The 23,815-nt window shown below is 41.3% G+C and overlaps 1 protein-coding gene across 2 annotated transcripts in view; it reads left to right on the top strand.

The window, feature by feature from the left end:
* The window catches only part of MIPEP (mitochondrial intermediate peptidase), a 157,225-nt gene that overhangs the window by 51,409 nt on the left and 82,001 nt on the right, over nucleotides 1-23,815 (top strand). For both annotated transcript variants that reach the window (XR_008889532.1, XM_056561766.1), the window contains exons 11-13: nucleotides 6,057-6,210; nucleotides 6,792-6,869; nucleotides 10,159-10,363. Coding sequence is in view for 1 of the 2 variants with exons in the window: in XM_056561766.1 (XP_056417741.1) it covers nucleotides 6,057-6,210; nucleotides 6,792-6,869; nucleotides 10,159-10,363 (437 nt within the window). In the remaining variant the exon portion in view is untranslated. The remainder of the gene's footprint in view (nucleotides 1-6,056; nucleotides 6,211-6,791; nucleotides 6,870-10,158; nucleotides 10,364-23,815) is intronic.

Genomic DNA, 23,815 nt, shown 5'->3' with positions numbered 1-23,815 from the left:
TCCAAGTCCACGTGCCTGTAAGAAAAGCCATTTATTTTTAACATAAACTTCTCCATACTCCTGTTCAATCTCTTACGAATTCTATCCTTGAACCTTTCATTTTTGTCCAACCAAACCAGCCTCGGTATTATTTCTGAAAAGACAATCAACGCTGCCGGACAAACTTCTTTAACTGCAAAAACAGTTTGCTTTAAATTTTGATATAACATAGACGTATTCTATTTCCCTATATCATTACCCCCTATATGCAGGATTAAAATATCTGGGTTTGGCCAAATTGCGGCTTTACTCAAACATAAATCAAACAGTTCTGATAAAACTAAACCTCGCTTTCCTCCCCAGAAGATGCAGACTTCCTTATCAGGGAAATCGAGATTTAGGCCATATGATCTGCTTACTGCACGTCTCCTGGCCCAGTGGACGAAGGAGTGTCCCAGTATCCACACAATCTTGGTTGCCTTGTCTGCAAAAGAACCAATGTTTAGTCAAGGAGCAACTCTGGGCGAATATAAATTTTGTAACGGTCAGATTGCCATCTACCCAACTTCTTAATCTCATCCACCGACAACCCTGCTAGAGCCGCTTCAGTCGCGGCCCCAATCCTAAATGAATGTGAGCTGATACCCGCATTAGCCAAACCCAATTGCATAGTGCATTTCTTCAAAATATATTTAAACTGAAATGTAGTGATAGCTGAGCCATCCTTATGTACAAATAAGTAAATAGAATTATCCGGGCGAATCTTTAAATAGCTTTCCATCATTCTAACTGGGCATAATTCATTACCTGGGAGGCTAAAAATGTGCAATCTTTTGCCCTTCCCCAATGGATCCGTTTTCGATTTTTTAATGTTTATCTCTAAACTATCTTTTGCTATGGAGATATCGCTTACTTCTAACGGTGCTGGGACATGTTTTGAACTCGCTGTGAATTCACCTACTCTGAGTGCCCCGAAAAAAGCTATTACAAAGGCAGTTTGAAACAGGACTGCTTCAAAACCGTCTCTGCACACTTCATTACATGCCTTGCACAGTTTAAGCACAGTACTAAACACTATCGGGGGTCTCTTGTCTTTAACTCTTTTCGTACTCCGATAACCCTTTAGCACCTGCTTTATTTGATAGAAGGAATTAATGCTTCTCCAACCCAACCACCTCTGGAAAAACGACACACCAGCTAACACATTAGACACATAGCTTGGTGATAACTTTTTATGTAATAACTCTGCCAGAAACAACAGTGCGCAATTCACATCTGAATTATCGACATTAAAACCACTCTTTTCACAAAAAGAACACCATCCTGACCAAAACTTGCTATAGTCTACCAAAGTTTTGTCAGATACCAACTTCTTCAAATACTCCTGCATTATTCCCAAATTAGGTCCCATAAATGTGGTGGGCATTGTATCCCTTCTTTTGCTGCTTCTGGACACAACTGCTGGAACCTGCGGAACTGTCCACGGGAAAGGGCGTCAGCTATACAGTTAACCTCACCTTTAATATAAGAAGCTTTAAGCCATATGTTTAATCGCAAGCACAACAAAACTAAATGATGGAGCAGTTTTATAACTTCCACCGACCTAGAAGATAGACAATTGATTGCAAACTCCACACCTTTATTGTCTGTATGCACAATAATTCTCTTGTCTCTGAAAGCTGCACCCCAGATTGCTAGGGACACCACCACCGGGAATAACTCTAATAAAACTATGTTACTTGTAGCCCCTGCTTCTATCCATGCTATAGGCCACGGCTCAGCAGACCATTGCCCCTTAAAGTATGCTCCATAACCAAATGCCCCTGCAGCATCCGTAAAAATACCTAATTCTGTCCAACTAGCAAATTCTGCTTGCCACACAGAAGCCCCATTATAGTTTTCTAAAAATTCCGCCCACAACGATAAATCCTCTTTAAGGGGTCTATTAATCCTTATATGATGCCGAGGGGACCTAACTCCACTAGTAGCTAGATATAACCTCCTTGAGAACACTCTACCCATCGGAATTATTCTAGAGGCGAAGACTAATAAACCAAGCAACCTCTGCAAATCTCTCAGCTGAACTTTCTTTTTAACCAAACAACTATTTATTCTATTTAACAATTCAACAATTTTTTCCTTTGGCAAAAAGAATAACATATAGAAGGAATCGATTTCTATCCCCAAAAAGATTAACCTCCTGCATGGCAAAACAGTTTTCTCTTCAGCTAATGGAACACCAAACTCATAACAAATCTCCCTAAATGCTTTAAATAAAAATTTAATGTCATCACTGCTCTCTTGACCTATAAACAAAAAATCATCTAAATAGTGCACCATTTGCCCTACCGGACATATCTGCTTAACCGACCATTCTAAAAAAGAAGAAAATGCCTCAAAGTAAAAGCAAGACAATCTGAAGCCCATAGGCAGTGCCTTATCAAAGTAGAATTTATTTTCAAATTGAAAACCCAGGGAATTATATCCGGATTCTCTAACTGGCAGCAACCTGAACGCGGATTTGATGTCTGCCTTGGCCAACAAAGCACCCTGACCAGTCTTTCTCAATTTGTCCAAGGCAGAGTCAAATGAAGCATATTCTACTGAAAATTTGTGACTATTCACTGTATCATTCAGAGAAGTCTTATCCGGATAGGATAAATGGTGTATCAGTCTAAATGTTCCCGGCTCTTTTTTAGGGATAATACCTAATGGGGAGAGTCTGAAATTTTTGAAAGGGGGAGCATCAAACGGACCTTCTACTCTACCTTCTTCAACTTCTTTCCTGATTTTCTCTCTAACAATATCCGCATGCTGAAATACTGACTTCAAGTTATCCACCCATATGCACCCCTCCCCTTCATACTCTGGAACAAAAAAACCCATATCAAAACCATCCTCTAATAATTTAGCTTTCATTGTGTCTGGATACCTGCTTAGGAAGGGGGACATTCCTTTGAGGTTCACTGGCGTCCATGCTTTTAGAAACCGCCTCTCTACTGTGGTGGGGGTTATTATTGGATATGTTGATCTTCTTGAAGCATTTGAATACTGCATGGCTACCTCCACAGTGTGAACATTCATGACGGTACTTACAGTTTGCCTGCCATCTGCATTGATTTTCATTAAACGCAAAGCATACTCCTTTCCGAAAGGAGCTCTGACCAGATGGCAGATAACTGCAAGACCTTTGCGTGGGGAGCATTACATTTAACCAAAGGCCCACATCTTTTTGGCCCCATTTCAAATTGGGATGTACTGCTATTTTATGTCTAAACATCTCATCATACCCAATCCATGCTACTCCCCACAAATTTCTATACGCCTCCAATATTATGTCCATGTGTTGTAAAAGTCCCGAACATAGGTTGGGCTTTTTCTCCCCCATTACTGCTGCAAATATACAGAATGCTTGTATCCAATTGTTGAATGACTTAATCGGTTGATATCTTTTTTATCCTCATCTTTCTCCTCTTTTTTATCACTAACTTTCTGGGATTCTTTTACTGATGGCAGTAAGGAAAAAATATCCATATACTCTCCCTTCCAGATTTTCTCTTTGACCACATTTGACAGGTGGAACCCGAGGGGCGACAACTCACATACCATGGCCTCCTTCATGCACACACCCGGTACCGACCCTAATGGGAGAGTATCTGGATCTTTTGGCATATCGCTACTCTGCGCAGCAATCCCTGTTACTGTATTACTAATAACCTCTTGGACTTTATTTGTATCCTTTGAACTGTTCAACTCTATCCTACAGTGAGGGGAGGATGCAACTTGCTCCTCACCCGACTGCAGTGTACTTTGTACCTTAGCCGAATCGCTGCTGCGGGAAACCGACCATGCAGCACTAGGATTTGCCGGACCACCGGGAGGGGGGGTTGCCTGTCCCCTTGCTCGCGTGGCGGCGAACATATTGAAAAACGCCGCCATACCAGCAAGTAAACCGTGCCCAGGAGTAGAACCAGACAACCCGGCTAGCTCCCTAATACCCATAAGAGATTGAGCGGCATCATACTCACCGATCGATGCCCTCTCTGTAGGTGCTTGGATCTCTTCCTCTCTTCCGATAGGAGCAATTGAACTCACTGAACGGGAGGGAGGGACGGGCGTCTTCTTATTTGCGGTCCGGCTGTGTCTTGCGGCTTCCGGAGAGTAATTCTTCCTCTTCGGCCGGTTGGAGCTGCGTAGCGACCATCGCGGTTGCTCCGCTTGCTCTTCGGCTTCCGGCAAGCTTTCAATGACGTCACCGGAAACCTGTCCTGCGCTGCTGACGTCAAACACCATGGACGCGGCCGCTCCAAACTCGCTTGCTTCCGCTTCTTCCGCTCCTTTCTGCCTGCCGGACATCGCGGACCTGGTCGCAGGAGAGCTAGGTGCAGACGGTAACAGCTCGCCCTCTTCTCTGTGCGCAGGAACCTGTAGCTCTAAGCACCGGCGTAGCCACTCGTCGCCGCCGGGTCCGGAGGCTCTATCCAGCAATAGCCGGTATAAATCATTCACCGGGAGGCTGGCACCCGACTGCGAATCTTCCGCCGACGACCTGGACATCATAGCCGCTGTTATTTCTTCAGGTAACTCTTCTTTGACTAGCTAACTGCCCAGTCGTCCTTTTCTTAAATAGACCTATGTTTTCCCGCCGTGGCCTAGATAGCCAATCCGCATCTCCTTTTCTTCTGCCCAGCAACCACAACAACCTGTAATAAAAGACTCCAAGTACAAGTTAATAACAATGTTAACTCTTTATATCCCTCACCTACTTCCTTACCCTCTTTTTTTTTTTTTTTTACATCATCTATCTAAAACATGGAAGGAGGGGGAATGGGGGGCCCATCCCATGGGGCCCTTCCATTACCTTCCAGGGCCCATTCATCATGGGTGATTTTAATATCCCTATTGATATCTCCTCATCTGCCTCTCTGCTTCTATCTTTAACCTCCTCCTTTGGCCTTTCACAGCTTACTGACTCTCCCACACACAAGGATGGGAATACATTGGACTTGATCTTCTCTAGACTTTGCCCTGTCTCTAAATTGACTAATTCTCCTTTTGAGCTCGCTGACCGCAACCTCCTCTCTCTCTCTCTCTATGAAAAACTCTTATCCTCTTCCGGACACTCCAACTTTGTACACTTACAGAAACCTACGTGCCATAAACACCAATCAACTTATAGACACTCAACAATCTTCACTGTCCCCAATTTCCTCCCTCTCCTGCCCCAATCTAGCAGCTGAACATTACATGACACCCTCAAGTCTAACCTGGACGAAACAGCACCCCCCAAAATACCAACCTCCTGACACAGACAGCAGCAACCCTGGCACACACTAAGAACCCGCTTTCTTTGGCGTTGCTCTAGGTGAGCTAAACTTCTGTGGAGGAAAACTAAGACTTCATTAGACTATCTACACTACAAATTCATTCTAAAATCCTATTACTCTGCGCTTCATCTTGACAAACAAACATATTTCACCTCCCTAATTTCCTCTCTGTCTAAAAACCCAAAGTGACTTTTCAACACATTAAACTCTCTCCTTAGGCCAAAAGAACAGACAACAAAACTGATCTCTGTGCTAAAGACCTGGCCTTATACTTTAAAACCAAAAATTTATGAAATTTGTAACAAAATCCTTTCCTCTCCTTTATGGATCCATATACAGCATGTATGAATGTACTTTGTGTTGGTATATGGGATTGCTATCTGTGTTGGAGTGTTTGGGCCTCTATGCGGTGTGCTCTGTAAGCCATGGGTACAGTTTACCCTTATATAGCCTGGCTATTCGGTCAACAGATTTTTAAGCAATGGAGACAATAAACGTAGAAAATGTTTTCTGCTCTTCGAGCCAAATATGTTTTTCTAAAACTAAGATTGTGTTAAGAAATCCCGTTGATTTCTTTCCATTGGTTGGTCACTGCCATCTGGCTGGCACTGGTATTTAGTAGGACAAAGTCACTTTTTTTTGTTTTTGAATTGACCCATAGATGGAAACATTACTGACGATAAGCATTAGTTGGCACACTTCTGTTCTTAGTCTACTAACAGGCTGCCTTTATTTTTATGTCTCCCTTAGGTATAACATAGAGCCCAGTTTGTACTCTCCATTTTTCTCCCTTGGCGCCTGCATGGAAGGATTGAATTCACTTTTCAACCAACTTCTTGGCATTTCTCTTTATTCCGAGCAACCAGAGAAGGGAGAGGTGTGGTCAGAGGACGTCAGGAAGTTGGTAATTCATTATTTGTGGAAAAAAGTTGAAAAATGTCATTGTAAACAACGTCCAACTACTCATAGGCGGGTGATCCTCCCAAATGGATGCCTATCTGCCTACATGACTGCATGCCAGGGCTTACATAGCTTGTAATGGCAACATAGCAAATCATTTCATTCTAAAAGAAATCAATGAACCATACAACTGTATGTGCCAAAACACACTATTTTGGGAAAATGCCACAAAAAGGCTTCAAAAAACACAAGATGCACTTAAAACATACGCAAAACATTTTTGTGCAGGAGGACCTGCTGTGCTTTATTCTGTGTTTCCGCCACTGTGAACCATTCCAGTCCTCCTCATTACATATCAAGATCATGTCTGTGGATAGATCATATGACCCATCTTGGCACAACCTTGTGATGATGCCTCCCCAGAGCAGTGACATGATTGGTTGTCATAGTCCTATAATATGGCATCACATCTTGATGGACCTCCAGTGTGGGAAGAAACAGGCTGTAGCAAGACTGTAACCCTTTTAGTATGATATTTGAAAACCATTCTTTACTGATTTTTTTTGTTTTTTTTCTTTCTCCTAGGCTGTTGTACATGAAAGTGAAGGCATTTTGGGTTATATTTACTGTGACTTTTTTCATCGGGCAGAAAAACCTCCACAGGTAAGCCTTGAACGCCACACAAAAATTATATAAAATCTGGCTAGACCTCAGTTCAAGGCATGTTTTTCTCAGGTTGTGTGTGATATTTACTTCAATGGAGCTAAGCTGCAATACCACACATAACCTGAGGACAGGTGTAGTGCTGTTTTTGGAAGAAATCGGTTTTTATTTTCCAATCCTGGTTAACCCCTTTTAAGGAGATATGTCATACTGAAAAAAACGTATTCCCTCTCCGCATGATAGGGGATAAGTGTTAGATTGCGGTGGGTCGGACCGCTGGGACCCCCCTGCGATCTCCTGTATGGGGCCCCGGCTCTCCCTGGAAATGCAGTGTCAGAACCCCCGCCCAAAGCATAGCTGAACGTCTCTAACATAGAGATATGTGGTGGGGGTCATGACACTGCATTTCCGGGGAGAGCGGGGTGTCCCAGTGGTCGGACCCCTGCGATCTAAAACCTATTCCCTATCCTGCGAATAGGGGATACGTTTTTCAGTATGAGACTTCTCCTTGCATGCCATCCAATTGGTGAAATGCCTACCAAGCCTTATACCCAGGGCTGGTGCAAGGATTTTTCCCACCCTAGGTAATACCTCATTTTCCTCTCCCCTTAAGTCAAAAATCTTTTGAAATACAAAAAAAAATTTCCCCCAATAAAAATTCACTCTCATTTATCCCACAATGGTTTAGAGAACATGCAAAAAAAAAGGGTCATGTTGCTCTGTAGAAAGGAAAATGTATGTTTTAGGGATTAGAAGAGAGCTTTCCAAACTGTGTTTCACGACATTCTAGTGCAGTGGTCTCCAATCTGCGGACCTCCAGATGTTGCAAAACTACAACTCCCAGCATGCCCGGACAGCCGTTGGCTGTCCGGGCATGCTGGGAGTTGTAGTTTTGCAACTTCTGGAGGTCTGCAGATAGGAGACCACTGTTCTAGTGTCTCAGCTACAGTCTGTAGGTGTCACCCAGTGTGTAGGTGTCATGTATTTTATTGCTTCCCCTTCTGTTGTATTTGTATATTTGGTCAAGGGATCATATGCATGTGTGTGTAATTTGGAAGTAGAGATGAGCGAACTTACAGTAAATTGGATTCGTCACGAACTTCTCGGCTCGGCAGTTGATGACTTATCCTGCATAAATTAGTTCAGCTTTCAGGTGCTCCGGTGGGCTGGAAAAGGTGGATACAGTCCTAGTAGACTCTTTCCTAGGAATGTATCCACCTTTTTCCAGCCCACGGGAGCACCTGAAAGCTGAACTAATGTATGCAGGATAAGTCATCAACTGCCGAGCCGAGAAGTTCGTGACGAATCGAATTTACTGTAAGTTGGCTCATCTCTAATTGGAAGCAGTTCACAGCAGGAGTATGACATAAGATGTCCTAACACACACTCCTAAGACTGAATTATCACGTTGTGAAATGACGCATTCCTAAAAAGTGTGTCATCAACATGTAAACTGGGGAAAGCCCCGGGTGAGAGGATGGTGATGCAAAGTGTCATTTAAATAAGATTTTATTAACATTTTTTTGTAATCTGGTAAAACATACAGTAAGAGCATCTCTATAAATTTGGTAATGCTGTAATCATGTTATTTTTACGGTGAATTCTGTACGCAATCCTTTATTTTTTTATTTTACTCCATATTAAATTTTTTCTGGGTTCTTCCATGCTGCCCGCTGCCACAAGGAGCTGGTGAGTCCAGCACTCGCCCGGACTCCTGCTTCAGGCCTGGAGGTGATTGGGGGGAAGCTAGTCATGTGATCTTTGTTTACATCCCGGCTCAGCGTTATGCAGCTAGTGCAAGAGATTTTATTTTGCCTGCCAGGATGTTACACCAACAGGCAGGGTGGTTTTAAACTTATGGGCCGCACCACTGTGATGATTAGCTGTGACCCCCCCTCATCCACTGTGCCCTCTAGGCCGTTGCCTACCTGGCTTATAGGTGGCACCGGCCCTGCTTGTACCCAATGTGCTGCAGTTCTAGGTAAACCACTGTAATTTGGGGACTGTTATGTGTCAGTAAATAAACATATTGGGGGAGATTTATCAAAGGATTTAGACTGGTTTTTCTTGTCTAAATTTGTCGCACAGAAAGTCGCAGTCTAAATATGTGCGACTTTTGCTGTAGAGGATTTTTAGAACATGATGCATGCAAGTCTATTTTAGACGGAAATGCATTGGAAAATGCATTGGTGCTGAATTTATCTAGTGCGACTTTTGTGCGACAAGTCGCATCTGCCCAAAATACGCTGAAATGTCAGACCATGTTGCAGTTTAAGCTGTAGACCCTGAAGTCTGAACACAGAATTTATCAAGGGCTGTGAGACCTTTGCTAAATTAGGAGCACAATAGACAGGAGACTACCACATACGCTGGTCTATAAGCATACCCAGAATAGACTAGATTAGTAAATGTCCCCCATTGACATCTTCACAATACTTACGAGTCCTGAGGATATATTCAGATGCAGTGCAACTTCACTGCACCATTTTTTCCCTTTCTACTGACATGTTCAGGGGTGGTACTGTGTCCTGGAGTAGCCAAAGATGTGGTGGCCTTAGTTTTAGATATTGATGCCAGTTTAGAGCTAATTTGACATTGATGGCATTTTCTAGCACATGGCTGGACAAAACCCTGTCACCACCACGACTAATACAAGGATTAGTTTACTTACATCCGCTGATGCAGAGCTGCCCCAGATAGGAACATCATATGCAAGAAACTGCACCCGGAATCTCCTGTAGTGGTCCATAGGCTGAAATGGGATGAGACACCAGACCAGTCAACTTGCCAGATCGCAGAATGTTGCATGCATAATTTTTTTGATCTAGCAGAACCATGTCGGAGAAATACTATGCTGGATCACCAGATATATGCAAGTGAAATATGTACTCAACAACGTAAAGGGTTTTATCTTCTAAAATAAAAAATAAAAAATGCTCTGGGATTAATATATATAATGTAACTCATATAGTTATTCTTCTTTGCTTGTTCCATTCTGCATCCGTACACCATTCCTTAGGGTATGTTTACACTGAAAAACCTACTCACAAATCAGTGCAAAATACATATACATTTTATTAAGACATGTTCAAAATACAATATAAACATTTAAAGAAGGAGTAATGGGCAAAAGATGGGCAGCATCGCCAGGACGGCATATATGCAGCTTTTTACAGATCTCCCACCTAGTTTAGCCCTCTTTGTCTTTATTCCGTTTTAATGAACTTGATGGATTTATAAAGATAATAGAGACAGCAACAGTGTTATGTCTTGATGATTTCTTTAATAGGACTGTCACTTCACAATTCGTGGCGGGAGGCTTAAAGAAAACGGAGAATATCAGTTGCCTGTAGTAGTTCTAATGTTGAACTTCCCACAGTCCACAAAGGGCTCCCCAACGCTGCTAACCCCTGGTATGATGGAGAATCTGTTCCATGAAATGGGGCATGCTATGCACTCTATGCTGGGGAGGACACGCTACCAACATGTGACTGGTAAGAACCATCTGGACTTTTGTTGCTTTTGTTCCCACAGTGCAGTTTTGATTTAGTTAATGAATGTTGGTTTGTCCTTTTTTAAGAGACCAGGTACATATCCATAAGATAAACTGTAACATGTTTCTCAAAGATGCAAAAAAAAAACTAAAATCAGCTTGAATAAAAAATGCTATTTTAAACAACAGATTTGGGAGTTAAAGGGTTACTCCTGTGAAAAACATTTTTTTTAAATGAACTGGTGTCAAAAAGAAGTTAAATAGATTTGTAAATTACTTTTAAAAAATCTTAATCCTTTTTAAAAATCTTAATCCTTCCAGTACTTATCAGCTGCTGTATACTCCATAGGAAGTTGTATAGTTCTCTCCAGTCTGTTGTATAGTTCCACAGTGCTCTCTGCTGACATATCTGTCCTTGTCAGGAACTGTCCAGAGCAGGATAGGTTTGTTATGGGGATTTGCTTTTACTCTGGACAGTTCCTGACATGGACAGAGGTGTCAGCAGAGAGCACTGTAGTCTGACTGAAAAGAACTATAAAACTTCCTGTGGAGTATACAGCAGCTGTTAAGTACTGGAAGAATTAAGATTTTTATATAGAAGTAATTTACAAATCTGTTTAACTTTCTGGCACCAGTGGATTATAAAAAAAAAACTAAAAAAAAAAATGTGTTTTCCACCGGAGTACCCTTTAAAGCATGCCTTTTTAAATCACAGAAAAAAATAATGCTTATATATGTTACTCACAAGGTCATGCAGATGCTTTACATGTTGTTTTTATGTGTCTAGCTTCTGTATTTGGTTTAGAAATCCCTCTGTTCTGCTGCTCACTCATTCTGACATCTACTGCTCAGGGAGGGGCATGTCCGAGGCAAGCATTGAGCAGGCCTTCACTCACCATGCATTCCCTTCCTCCTTGAGTTCCTCCCTGAGACTGCTGTGCTGTGCTGGGTCTCTTCATCCAAACACTGCAGGATGCTCTGTAATCCCCTCCTCTTTCACGCTGCAGTCTGATAGGACAAGAGTGAGCACAGAGGATTGCTAGTCCCGCCCTTACTTACTGGACTTTGTCCCTGCTTGTGCTTCAGCTTGGACAAAGGCGATGCTGCAGTTGGACAGGATTATGTTTTGGATGGTATGGGCACCCCTAGGGGTCTTTTTATAAGCCGATTTTCCTATAAAAAGAAGATAAAAATATTTATGAAGTATATTAGAAAGGTTTTTGTTTTGCAAAGATGTACAACATAAAAAGTTTTTGATCTAACAGTGCCCATTTAAAGGGGCTATGTTAGGGTTAAACATTAGTCCCTGTTAGTTCCAAGGGAATATATAACCAAGATTTTGTTACCTAACTAGTGACAAATACTAAAACATGTTCTTTTTTTTAAATCCATTCCATTTTTTGTACATTATTATGGGACCAGCCATTTTGCTTTTAAAGGGAAACTGACAACAGGCTCGCCCGCACAAACCTAAATATACAGGTAGATAGTGCTTATAACCCCACCCTCATCTGCCAATAACTCTGTCCCCTTTATGGATATGCTGAGATAGAAAGGAGATTAGGATTATCGGAATTGTTTGTCTCAATTAATATGGCCATTTTGGGAGATGTTAGGAAATAGGGTACACTTAATGAATTTATGAACAATTTGTTTACATTGGCAAAACAAGTGATCTTACGGAAATGTTGTGATCCAATTTGTCCAAAGGTACAATACTGGCTGGCTTTGGTTGCTAGAGTTAAAAAAGTTAAAAATTCGATTAACAAGCGGAAGCTGCTTGATAGGTCATGGGGACATTGGAATAGTGACTAATGGAATATGTGGTTTTTTTTTCCAGACCTAGGCAGCACAAAGAGGGGTGGGGGGAGGGTTGTAGGACTTATTTGATTAATGTGATACATTTTTATATGTAATATTTTTAATGTTACTATTAAATGTATTTAGGTGAAAAATTCTAATAAATATTTAAATGGGCACTCTCATTAAAAAATTTTTTGCTATTGCACTCCTTATGGTAAAATAAAATATATTTCTAATGTACTTTGTTTAAAAAAAAAAAAAAAAAAAAAAAAGTTTTCTATGTTTTATTTGGGTTTAAAAAGCTACCGCTAGGTGTCTCCCTACTTGTCCAGAGCACATTTCCCCCCCATCTCTTGCACAGACTTTGGACTTCTGCTGGCCTGGCAGAAGTCCAAAATCAGGAAATGCAGTCTGGAATGCTGAGAGGGGGGAGCAGTCTTAGCCAATCATAGCTCATCTCACACACTGAACTGCTATGTGTAGCAGAGTGAGGGAGGAAGTCCTCCCCTGTATGGCTTCAGATGATGTCACACTTGCTGGGGAACACCCCTTCCCAGTCTGTGAATCTGACTGAGACTGAGGAGAAAATACAGAGCAATAGCAAGGTAGAAAACTAACAAATAATAAAAATAAAGGCAGGGGTGGTTTATCATGATGGGGGCAGTCAACTGGGAGGATTATAACATTTAACAAGATCATGAGCGGTACTCTTTAACCCCTTAAGGACGCAGGACGTAAATGTACGTCCTGGTGCGGTGGTACTTAACGCAGCAGGATGTACATTTACGTCCTGTACATAACCGCGGGCATCGGAGCGATGCCCGTGTCATGCACGGCTGATCCCGGCTGCTGATCGCAGCCAGGGACCCGCCGGCAATGGCACAACAATGGCAGTTTAAAATACTGTAGATTGCCAACCCCTACATGCCTCACATGCCTCACAACTGCCACACATACCTCTTGAGAACGCTGCGGTGCGGCGAAACATGTAGGGGTGGGCAATCTACAGTATTTTAAACTGCGCTCTGACAGCTGTACAGCGCTGGTGTCTGCAGCACAGCACTATGAAATAAGGGAGAGATTCCCCATTATAATATATTTCACCTGTCAGTAGCGATTTTAAAGCATTAAGTGGGAAAGGTTTAGTTATACCTTAATAAAAGTTACTTTTTAAGGGTTGATTAATAAGGTTTTTTTTTACCCCGGGCTTCGGCCTTGGGGTTTGGTAATTTCCCCCAAAGAAAATGCCACCTCACAACATTACAGACCCAAAGCCAAACCGGTCATTCTGGATTATGTTGCAGGCAGCAGAACGTTCTCCACTGCATCTCTAGACTCTGTCACGTCTGTCACATGTTCTCAGTGTGAACCTGCTTTCATCTGTGAAGAGCACAGGGCGCCAATGGCGAATTTGCCAATCTTGGTGTTCTCTGGAAAATGCCAAACATCCTGCAGTGTTGGGCTGTAAGCACAAAAAGAACCTCCAAACCCCAGTCACCGAAGTGACGGGGTAAAAAACCCCTATTGAAAATTCCCTCCCAACTATAGTATATAAAACTTCACTTTTATTTCATTATTATTATAAAAAGGTCCCCTGTAGTGAGTAAAATTAGCAGACTATTCCCTCAACTGGTATAGCTTATCCTATCTGGAGTTCACTGTAATATGTGCTTGACAGTGGCTGCAGACCACTGTCGATTGGGGAAGGTGCTGCAAATAAAATATAATCGATCTGTCTCCCCTACATGTTTCGTGGTATGACCCACGTCCTCAGGGGTTAAGAGACAAATGGCCACGTGTATATGCAAGTGCATCCTTTTATAATGTCCGCTGGACACTCCCCATACCTTGGAACCAATAATAATAGCGCATAGACTTACCTGTTCCTATGCCACCTATCACTTCACCGTTTATTGCAGGTGCCTGGGGTTAAGGGATAACTTCCGGCGCTTATTGATGACATGTATCAGTCGCCGCACTTACCCGTATTTTCTTTTTGTTTTGTATAAGGGACTACACAGATTTTGCAAACGGCAAGGCATACACATACAGAGGTGAGAGGAAGGGTCATTTTACCCATTACAAATCACATCCGTATAGGTCACATCAGGATACTGATACTTCAGGCACAGAAGAATATCTTTCAGATAATAGCAGCTCACGTGGGAGCACCAAAAGGAAATATAAAGGAGGCAAGAATAAGACATACGTTCCTCAATACAAAAAACCTCCGTATACGAATAACCCTAGAAGTAGTCAAACATGGTCGGAGCCATCCAGAGCAGTACCCAATGGTTCTGGATCGTCTATGGTTTCCTGTGTGCCGTATCCCCCGCTGACACAGGGAAATATGGGCAATATACAAGGAACAAATCCTCAATTCCCCAATACATCACAGGCGAATATGACATACCATCCTGTGGCATCAGGCAATATGGTGAGACAATTGGGTCCTCAATCTATGTCACAAACAACTATGACGCGTTTTTTAGGCCCAACAGTGCCTCAGGCACTTCCAACATTTTTGGGCAATACAGGGAGTGCATCAACTCTGAATACTCCAGCGACTGCACATATGTAGGATTGGGAAGAGAAGAGGAGAACTCTGACTATGGGGATGATACAGGAATTGGAGATATGGATGAATTACAAATCATCAATCTCTCCTCTTATTCCTTATCCACTAATGAGATTTCACTACTCAAAAGGGGTCTGTCCTTCACCCCGACACCAAGATTTGACACCTTTACATGGGTCAAGGACATTAATCTTTTTGCCCGTAAATTATGTCTCCATAAATGGCATCAGCAACATAATGATCCAGTACTTACTGCACAGAGTAATGAACTGAAGGCTATTGAGGTCTTGGAGGATCTTCTTTTGGAAAATATAGAGGGACCTAGAGGTTGCGAAGGACCTCTAACCAATCTTAGGCCGAAAAGTAGATTGACCCCATCTCTTTCACAATACGGCAGCATTGATACATTTGTAAATCTAGTAGTGAAGGAAATTGAAAAAATCAGACCAACACAGAAGATGGTATACACAAATCTAGCCGCAGGTGAAAGAGAGGCTTTAGAAAATCTAAGAACAAACACTGACATTATAATAAAAGCCTCGGACAAAGGCGGTAATGTGGTTCTTTTAGATAGGAGTGAATACATCCGTATGTGTCTGGCTTTGCTAGAGGATCACACTAAATATCAGAGACTAAAAACAGACCCCACAATTCCTTTCCTCAGGGAACTGAAATCCCTCTTGACCTCAGCGAAAGAGAGTAGTCTAATCTCCATGGATGAATATAACTTTATATATAATCCAAATCCTACAATTGCGACCTTCTATTCTTTGCCGAAGACGCATAAGAATACACAGCCACTCAGAGGACGACCGATAATCTCGGGGAATGATAATCTCACACAGGGTGCCAGCATCTATGTAGATCAGTTTTTAGCACCATTAGTCACCTCCTTACCATCCTATCTCAAGGATACTAAGGACACTGTCACTAAATTACAAGATTTAACAGTCACTGATTCCACCATGTTAGCAAGTATAGACGTTGAAAGTCTTTACACTAATATTAGGCACGATTTGGGGATCACGGCGGTAAAGAAATTCCTGAATACACGCAGTATTCACTTCAAGACACATAATGAATTTGTTATTGATTTACTCACATTTGTTTTGACACATAACTATTTCTTATTTGATGACACTTTCTTTTTCCAGACACAAGGCACCGCTATGGGGTCCACTTGTGCACCAAATTACGCTAATCTTTTTCTAGGGTGGTGGGAGAGTGAGTTTGTTTTTTCTGATGATTTTGAGCACTACACTAGTCACATTATATTTTGGGGTAGATTTATTGATGACGTGTTGATTTTGTGGGATGGGGGGAGCACTTTATTCACATCCTTCCTAGAAGCTCTTAATCACAATGATATTGGTATGCACTTCACTTCAGAGTTTGGGGGTAGACTAATTAACTTTTTAGACCTTACTATTATGATTGATGAGACCAATACGATTCAAACAAAAGTTTTTCGTAAACCGACATCGACGAATAATCTTCTACACTGGCAAAGCTGGCACCCTGTCACCCTTAGAAGAAGCATTCCTGTAGGACAGTTCCTAAGGGCGAAGCGTAACTGCTCTACTCAAGATACCTTTGAGGCGGAATCTGTAGAATTATCCAGGAGGTTTAGAGCAAGGGGTTATCCCCTGGCCCATGTCAAGAAGGCACACAGGAGAGCGAATAATAGTGATAGGAGACAACTACTAACCTCAAACAGAGTAGCCACAGAACACAAAATCAGATGCATTGGTACATATGATGCATATAGTACTAGGATCTACAATATCTTACGTAGATACTGGCCGATTCTATATTCAGATCCAGATCTAAGAGAAGTAGTAGGGGTTAGACCACAAGTAACCTTCAGGAGAGGATCCAATATTAAGGACATTCTAGTCCGGAGTCATTTACCCTCATTGGAGGAGACCCACAATAGACCTCGGATGGGTGTTATAGGATCTTTTCCATGTGGCCATTGTAGTTTCTGCAAATACTTACCCAAGACTCAAGAGTTCTCTAATCCACTTGATGGACGTCAATATCAGATTAGACAATTCATTAATTGCTCAAGCAAAAACATAATCTATGCAGCTCGCTGTAGTTGTCACAAACTTTATGTTGGTAAGACAACACAAGAATTTAGGAGGAGAATCTCCAAACACCTGAGTACTATACGTACAAACAGTGATACGCCACTTGCTAGACACATGAGGGCAGTCCATGGTCAGAATATATTCGAGATCGAATTTTGGGGTATCTGTCAGAAACAACTGGGCCCACGTAGAGGAAATATAGATAAAATATTGTTACAAGAAGAATCCAGATGGATCTATAGACTGGGAACACGAAGCCCATATGGCCTTAATGAAGGTTTCTCCTTCGCGGCTTTTTTATGAGTAGAAATGGTACAATTCAAATAAATACTTTAAAAATTTCTTTCATTTAAGGTGGCATTGGTATTAATCTGGGCAACTTAACCATCATATTTGATATTTTTTCTGATTGATACACAACTAATGTATTTCCCCATCTTTTATTGGTTTTTGGCATAAAACGTGTATATATGGATAGATATAGTATTTACCCATAAAAAGATAGAAGATAACTAAATAAATTGTTCGTAGTACAAGTATATAGATTAATAAAGTAATCAATAAACTAACTGATAATTAATTACAAGATAGTTAGGATTTAATCATACCACCGCTTTATTAATAGTGGAATACACTTGTTAGATAGACAATAATAGAGACCAGAGTGTACAACTCATGACTATATGTGGTGTCTATTTTAGATCCTTATAAGTCAACTTTATCTGATACCTTAACCCTAATATATAGAAATTCGAGTGATCCATATATGTCACCTTCACTGGGTAGATAACGTTCTATCAGCCAGATTCTAAATCCGTGCAGATGCGCAGTTGACATGCTGAGTTACGGACCTGGGTTTAAGTCCGCGCGCATGCGCGAGTCTTCATAGTGCTGATCGCACATTGAACGGCGAGCTCGGAGATAGGGCGCATGCGCGATCTACGTAACAGAATAGGTAAACAAAAAGAAAATACGGGTAAGTGCGGCGACTGATACATGTCATCAATAAGCGCCGGAAGTTATCCCTTAACCCCAGGCACCTGCAATAAACGGTGAAGTGATAGGTGGCATAGGAACAGGTAAGTCTATGCGCTATTATTATTGGTTCCAAGGTATGGGGAGTGTCCAGCGGACATTATAAAAGGATGCACTTGCATATACACGTGGCCATTTGTCTCTTAACCCCTGAGGACGTGGGTCATACCACGAAACATGTAGGGGAGACAGATCGATTATATTTTATTTGCAGCACCTTCCCCAATCGACAGTGGTCTGCAGCCACTGTCAAGCACATATTACAGTGAACTCCAGATAGGATAAGCTATACCAGTTGAGGGAATAGTCTGCTAATTTTACTCACTACAGGGGACCTTTTTATAATAATAATGAAATAAAAGTGAAGTTTTATATACTATAGTTGGGAGGGAATTTTCAATAGGGGTTTTTTACCCCGTCACTTCGGTGACTGGGGTTTGGAGGTTCTTTTTGGTTATTTAACCCTGTTCCCCCCCTGGGCACTTAAGTTTCTTTTGTGTTTTCTAGGGCTCTCGCCCTTTTTTTGCCCGTTCATGTTACATGACACTGCATGATGGCAGGTTTCTTATCACAAAAATTTAGCCTAGATCAATTTAATACTGAAGCCACTCATGTTTTTTCTACTCAACACCTTCCATTAAACCAGATTGACATCCAGCAAGCGTTTCGCAATCTAACAAAGACTTATAAAAACTGTGTTAGGTCCTGGTGGGAAGTCACCAGTTTTGAAACATATTTGCAACAAAAGATCGTGTATAGAGGATTGAGAATACCTATTATACCCAATTCACACAGGGACGACTTAGCGTTCCTACAAGGCTGGGAACAACTCCTAACCGAAAATTCATTGCGTATGATAAATTATCTGTGTGAATACGAAAAAAGACATCTGGAATCCACGAATATCCAACTAGAAAAGGAAATTAAAGAAATTCAGGCCTTTATTAATAATCCAGAATACGCATCTTTGGAAGTAAAACTCCAAAAAAATTTGGAAAATTTCAAAAACGAATTAAAAGAAAAGAAACATAGCAAATATATAAGGGACTACACAGATTTTGCAAACGGCAAGGCATACACATACAGAGGTGAGAGGAAGGGTCATTTTACCCATTACAAATCACATCCGTATAGGTCACATCAGGATACTGATACTTCAGGCACAGAAGAATATCTTTCAGATAATAGCAGCTCACGTGGGAGCACCAAAAGGAAATATAAAGGAGGCAAGAATAAGACATACGTTCCTCAATACAAAAAACCTCCGTATACGAATAACCCTAGAAGTAGTCAAACATGGTCGGAGCCATCCAGAGCAGTACCCAATGGTTCTGGATCGTCTATGGTTTCCTGTGTGCCGTATCCCCCGCTGACACAGGGAAATATGGGCAATATACAAGGAACAAATCCTCAATTCCCCAATACATCACAGGCGAATATGACATACCATCCTGTGGCATCAGGCAATATGGTGAGACAATTGGGTCCTCAATCTATGTCACAAACAACTATGACGCGTTTTTTAGGCCCAACAGTGCCTCAGGCACTTCCAACATTTTTGGGCAATACAGGGAGTGCATCAACTCTGAATACTCCAGCGACTGCACATATGTAGGATTGGGAAGAGAAGAGGAGAACTCTGACTATGGGGATGATACAGGAATTGGAGATATGGATGAATTACAAATCATCAATCTCTCCTCTTATTCCTTATCCACTAATGAGATTTCACTACTCAAAAGGGGTCTGTCCTTCACCCCGACACCAAGATTTGACACCTTTACATGGGTCAAGGACATTAATCTTTTTGCCCGTAAATTATGTCTCCATAAATGGCATCAGCAACATAATGATCCAGTACTTACTGCACAGAGTAATGAACTGAAGGCTATTGAGGTCTTGGAGGATCTTCTTTTGGAAAATATAGAGGGACCTAGAGGTTGCGAAGGACCTCTAACCAATCTTAGGCCGAAAAGTAGATTGACCCCATCTCTTTCACAATACGGCAGCATTGATACATTTGTAAATCTAGTAGTGAAGGAAATTGAAAAAATCAGACCAACACAGAAGATGGTATACACAAATCTAGCCGCAGGTGAAAGAGAGGCTTTAGAAAATCTAAGAACAAACACTGACATTATAATAAAAGCCTCGGACAAAGGCGGTAATGTGGTTCTTTTAGATAGGAGTGAATACATCCGTATGTGTCTGGCTTTGCTAGAGGATCACACTAAATATCAGAGACTAAAAACAGACCCCACAATTCCTTTCCTCAGGGAACTGAAATCCCTCTTGACCTCAGCGAAAGAGAGTAGTCTAATCTCCATGGATGAATATAACTTTATATATAATCCAAATCCTACAATTGCGACCTTCTATTCTTTGCCGAAGACGCATAAGAATACACAGCCACTCAGAGGACGACCGATAATCTCGGGGAATGATAATCTCACACAGGGTGCCAGCATCTATGTAGATCAGTTTTTAGCACCATTAGTCACCTCCTTACCATCCTATCTCAAGGATACTAAGGACACTGTCACTAAATTACAAGATTTAACAGTCACTGATTCCACCATGTTAGCAAGTATAGACGTTGAAAGTCTTTACACTAATATTAGGCACGATTTGGGGATCACGGCGGTAAAGAAATTCCTGAATACACGCAGTATTCACTTCAAGACACATAATGAATTTGTTATTGATTTACTCACATTTGTTTTGACACATAACTATTTCTTATTTGATGACACTTTCTTTTTCCAGACACAAGGCACCGCTATGGGGTCCACTTGTGCACCAAATTACGCTAATCTTTTTCTAGGGTGGTGGGAGAGTGAGTTTGTTTTTTCTGATGATTTTGAGCACTACACTAGTCACATTATATTTTGGGGTAGATTTATTGATGACGTGTTGATTTTGTGGGATGGGGGGAGCACTTTATTCACATCCTTCCTAGAAGCTCTTAATCACAATGATATTGGTATGCACTTCACTTCAGAGTTTGGGGGTAGACTAATTAACTTTTTAGACCTTACTATTATGATTGATGAGACCAATACGATTCAAACAAAAGTTTTTCGTAAACCGACATCGACGAATAATCTTCTACACTGGCAAAGCTGGCACCCTGTCACCCTTAGAAGAAGCATTCCTGTAGGACAGTTCCTAAGGGCGAAGCGTAACTGCTCTACTCAAGATACCTTTGAGGCGGAATCTGTAGAATTATCCAGGAGGTTTAGAGCAAGGGGTTATCCCCTGGCCCATGTCAAGAAGGCACACAGGAGAGCGAATAATAGTGATAGGAGACAACTACTAACCTCAAACAGAGTAGCCACAGAACACAAAATCAGATGCATTGGTACATATGATGCATATAGTACTAGGATCTACAATATCTTACGTAGATACTGGCCGATTCTATATTCAGATCCAGATCTAAGAGAAGTAGTAGGGGTTAGACCACAAGTAACCTTCAGGAGAGGATCCAATATTAAGGACATTCTAGTCCGGAGTCATTTACCCTCATTGGAGGAGACCCACAATAGACCTCGGATGGGTGTTATAGGATCTTTTCCATGTGGCCATTGTAGTTTCTGCAAATACTTACCCAAGACTCAAGAGTTCTCTAATCCACTTGATGGACGTCAATATCAGATTAGACAATTCATTAATTGCTCAAGCAAAAACATAATCTATGCAGCTCGCTGTAGTTGTCACAAACTTTATGTTGGTAAGACAACACAAGAATTTAGGAGGAGAATCTCCAAACACCTGAGTACTATACGTACAAACAGTGATACGCCACTTGCTAGACACATGAGGGCAGTCCATGGTCAGAATATATTCGAGATCGAATTTTGGGGTATCTGTCAGAAACAACTGGGCCCACGTAGAGGAAATATAGATAAAATATTGTTACAAGAAGAATCCAGATGGATCTATAGACTGGGAACACGAAGCCCATATGGCCTTAATGAAGGTTTCTCCTTCGCGGCTTTTTTATGAGTAGAAATGGTACAATTCAAATAAATACTTTAAAAATTTCTTTCATTTAAGGTGGCATTGGTATTAATCTGGGCAACTTAACCATCATATTTGATATTTTTTCTGATTGATACACAACTAATGTATTTCCCCATCTTTTATTGGTTTTTGGCATAAAACGTGTATATATGGATAGATATAGTATTTACCCATAAAAAGATAGAAGATAACTAAATAAATTGTTCGTAGTACAAGTATATAGATTAATAAAGTAATCAATAAACTAACTGATAATTAATTACAAGATAGTTAGGATTTAATCATACCACCGCTTTATTAATAGTGGAATACACTTGTTAGATAGACAATAATAGAGACCAGAGTGTACAACTCATGACTATATGTGGTGTCTATTTTAGATCCTTATAAGTCAACTTTATCTGATACCTTAACCCTAATATATAGAAATTCGAGTGATCCATATATGTCACCTTCACTGGGTAGATAACGTTCTATCAGCCAGATTCTAAGTCCGTGCAGATGCGCAGTTGACATGCTGAGTTACGGACCTGGGTTTAAGTCCGCGCGCATGCGCGAGTCTTCATAGTGCTGATCGCACATTGAACGGCGAGCTCGGAGATAGGGCGCATGCGCGATCTACGTAACAGAATAGGTAAACAAAAAGAAAATACGGGTAAGTGCGGCGACTGATACATGTCATCAATAAGCGCCGGAAGTTATCCCTTAACCCCAGGCACCTGCAATAAACGGTGAAGTGATAGGTGGCATAGGAACAGGTAAGTCTATGCGCTATTATTATTGGTTCCAAGGTATGGGGAGTGTCCAGCGGACATTATAAAAGGATGCACTTGCATATACACGTGGCCATTTGTCTCTTAACCCCTGAGGACGTGGGTCATACCACGAAACATGTAGGGGAGACAGATCGATTATATTTTATTTGCAGCACCTTCCCCAATCGACAGTGGTCTGCAGCCACTGTCAAGCACATATTACAGTGAACTCCAGATAGGATAAGCTATACCAGTTGAGGGAATAGTCTGCTAATTTTACTCACTACAGGGGACCTTTTTATAATAATAATGAAATAAAAGTGAAGTTTTATATACTATAGTTGGGAGGGAATTTTCAATAGGGGTTTTTTACCCCGTCACTTCGGTGACTGGGGTTTGGAGGTTCTTTTTGGTTATTTAACCCTGTTCCCCCCCTGGGCACTTAAGTTTCTTTTGGGCTGTAAGCACAACCCCCACCTGTGCACGTCGGGTCCTCATACCACCCTCATGGAGTCTGTTTCTGTATATAGGGCCTATAACCCCACCCTCATCTGCCAATAACTCTGTCCCCTTTATGGATATGCTGAGGAAGAGGGGATAAATATGAATATAGAATGTGGAGTTATCGGCTGAAAAGGGGGCCGGTGTTATCGCCAAAGCAGGCAGGAGAATAACATTACATATACAGCAGCAGTCCGACGCCAGGGCAATTACTAAGAAAATACCATAAACAGCTGTGCTGATTTTCATCTGGTAGGAAGTGTTATAAACAGGATCACCCGCACTATTTACCTGTATATTTAAGTTAGTGTGGGCGACCCAGCTGTCATATTCCCTTTATCAGCATTTAGAGAGAGGAGTACATGAATGGATGCATTCACTATAAGGATCCAATGCGTTTTTGAGTATTAACCCACTGGGCTTTATAGGACTAATTACTATGTGAGCTCATTGACACACATAACTAGGGCTCCTTGAATTATTCCCTTTATCCTTTGTTTCAATTTTTTATGAACCCAATAGGACAAGGTGTTTCCTTGGTGTATGTGTTGTAAACATTGGGGTTTATATATTTTAATGCAGTAATAATTAGAAGTTTGTATATTTTAATACAGTAACAATTAAAAGTTAAATGTTATACTGTGGTTACAGTGATACCTAAG

The sequence above is a fragment of the Hyla sarda genome, chromosome 2 (assembly GCF_029499605.1).
Source record: "Hyla sarda isolate aHylSar1 chromosome 2, aHylSar1.hap1, whole genome shotgun sequence".
Classification (NCBI taxonomy): Eukaryota; Metazoa; Chordata; class Amphibia; order Anura; family Hylidae; genus Hyla; species Hyla sarda.
This window is presented reverse-complemented; position numbering and strand designations above follow the sequence as displayed.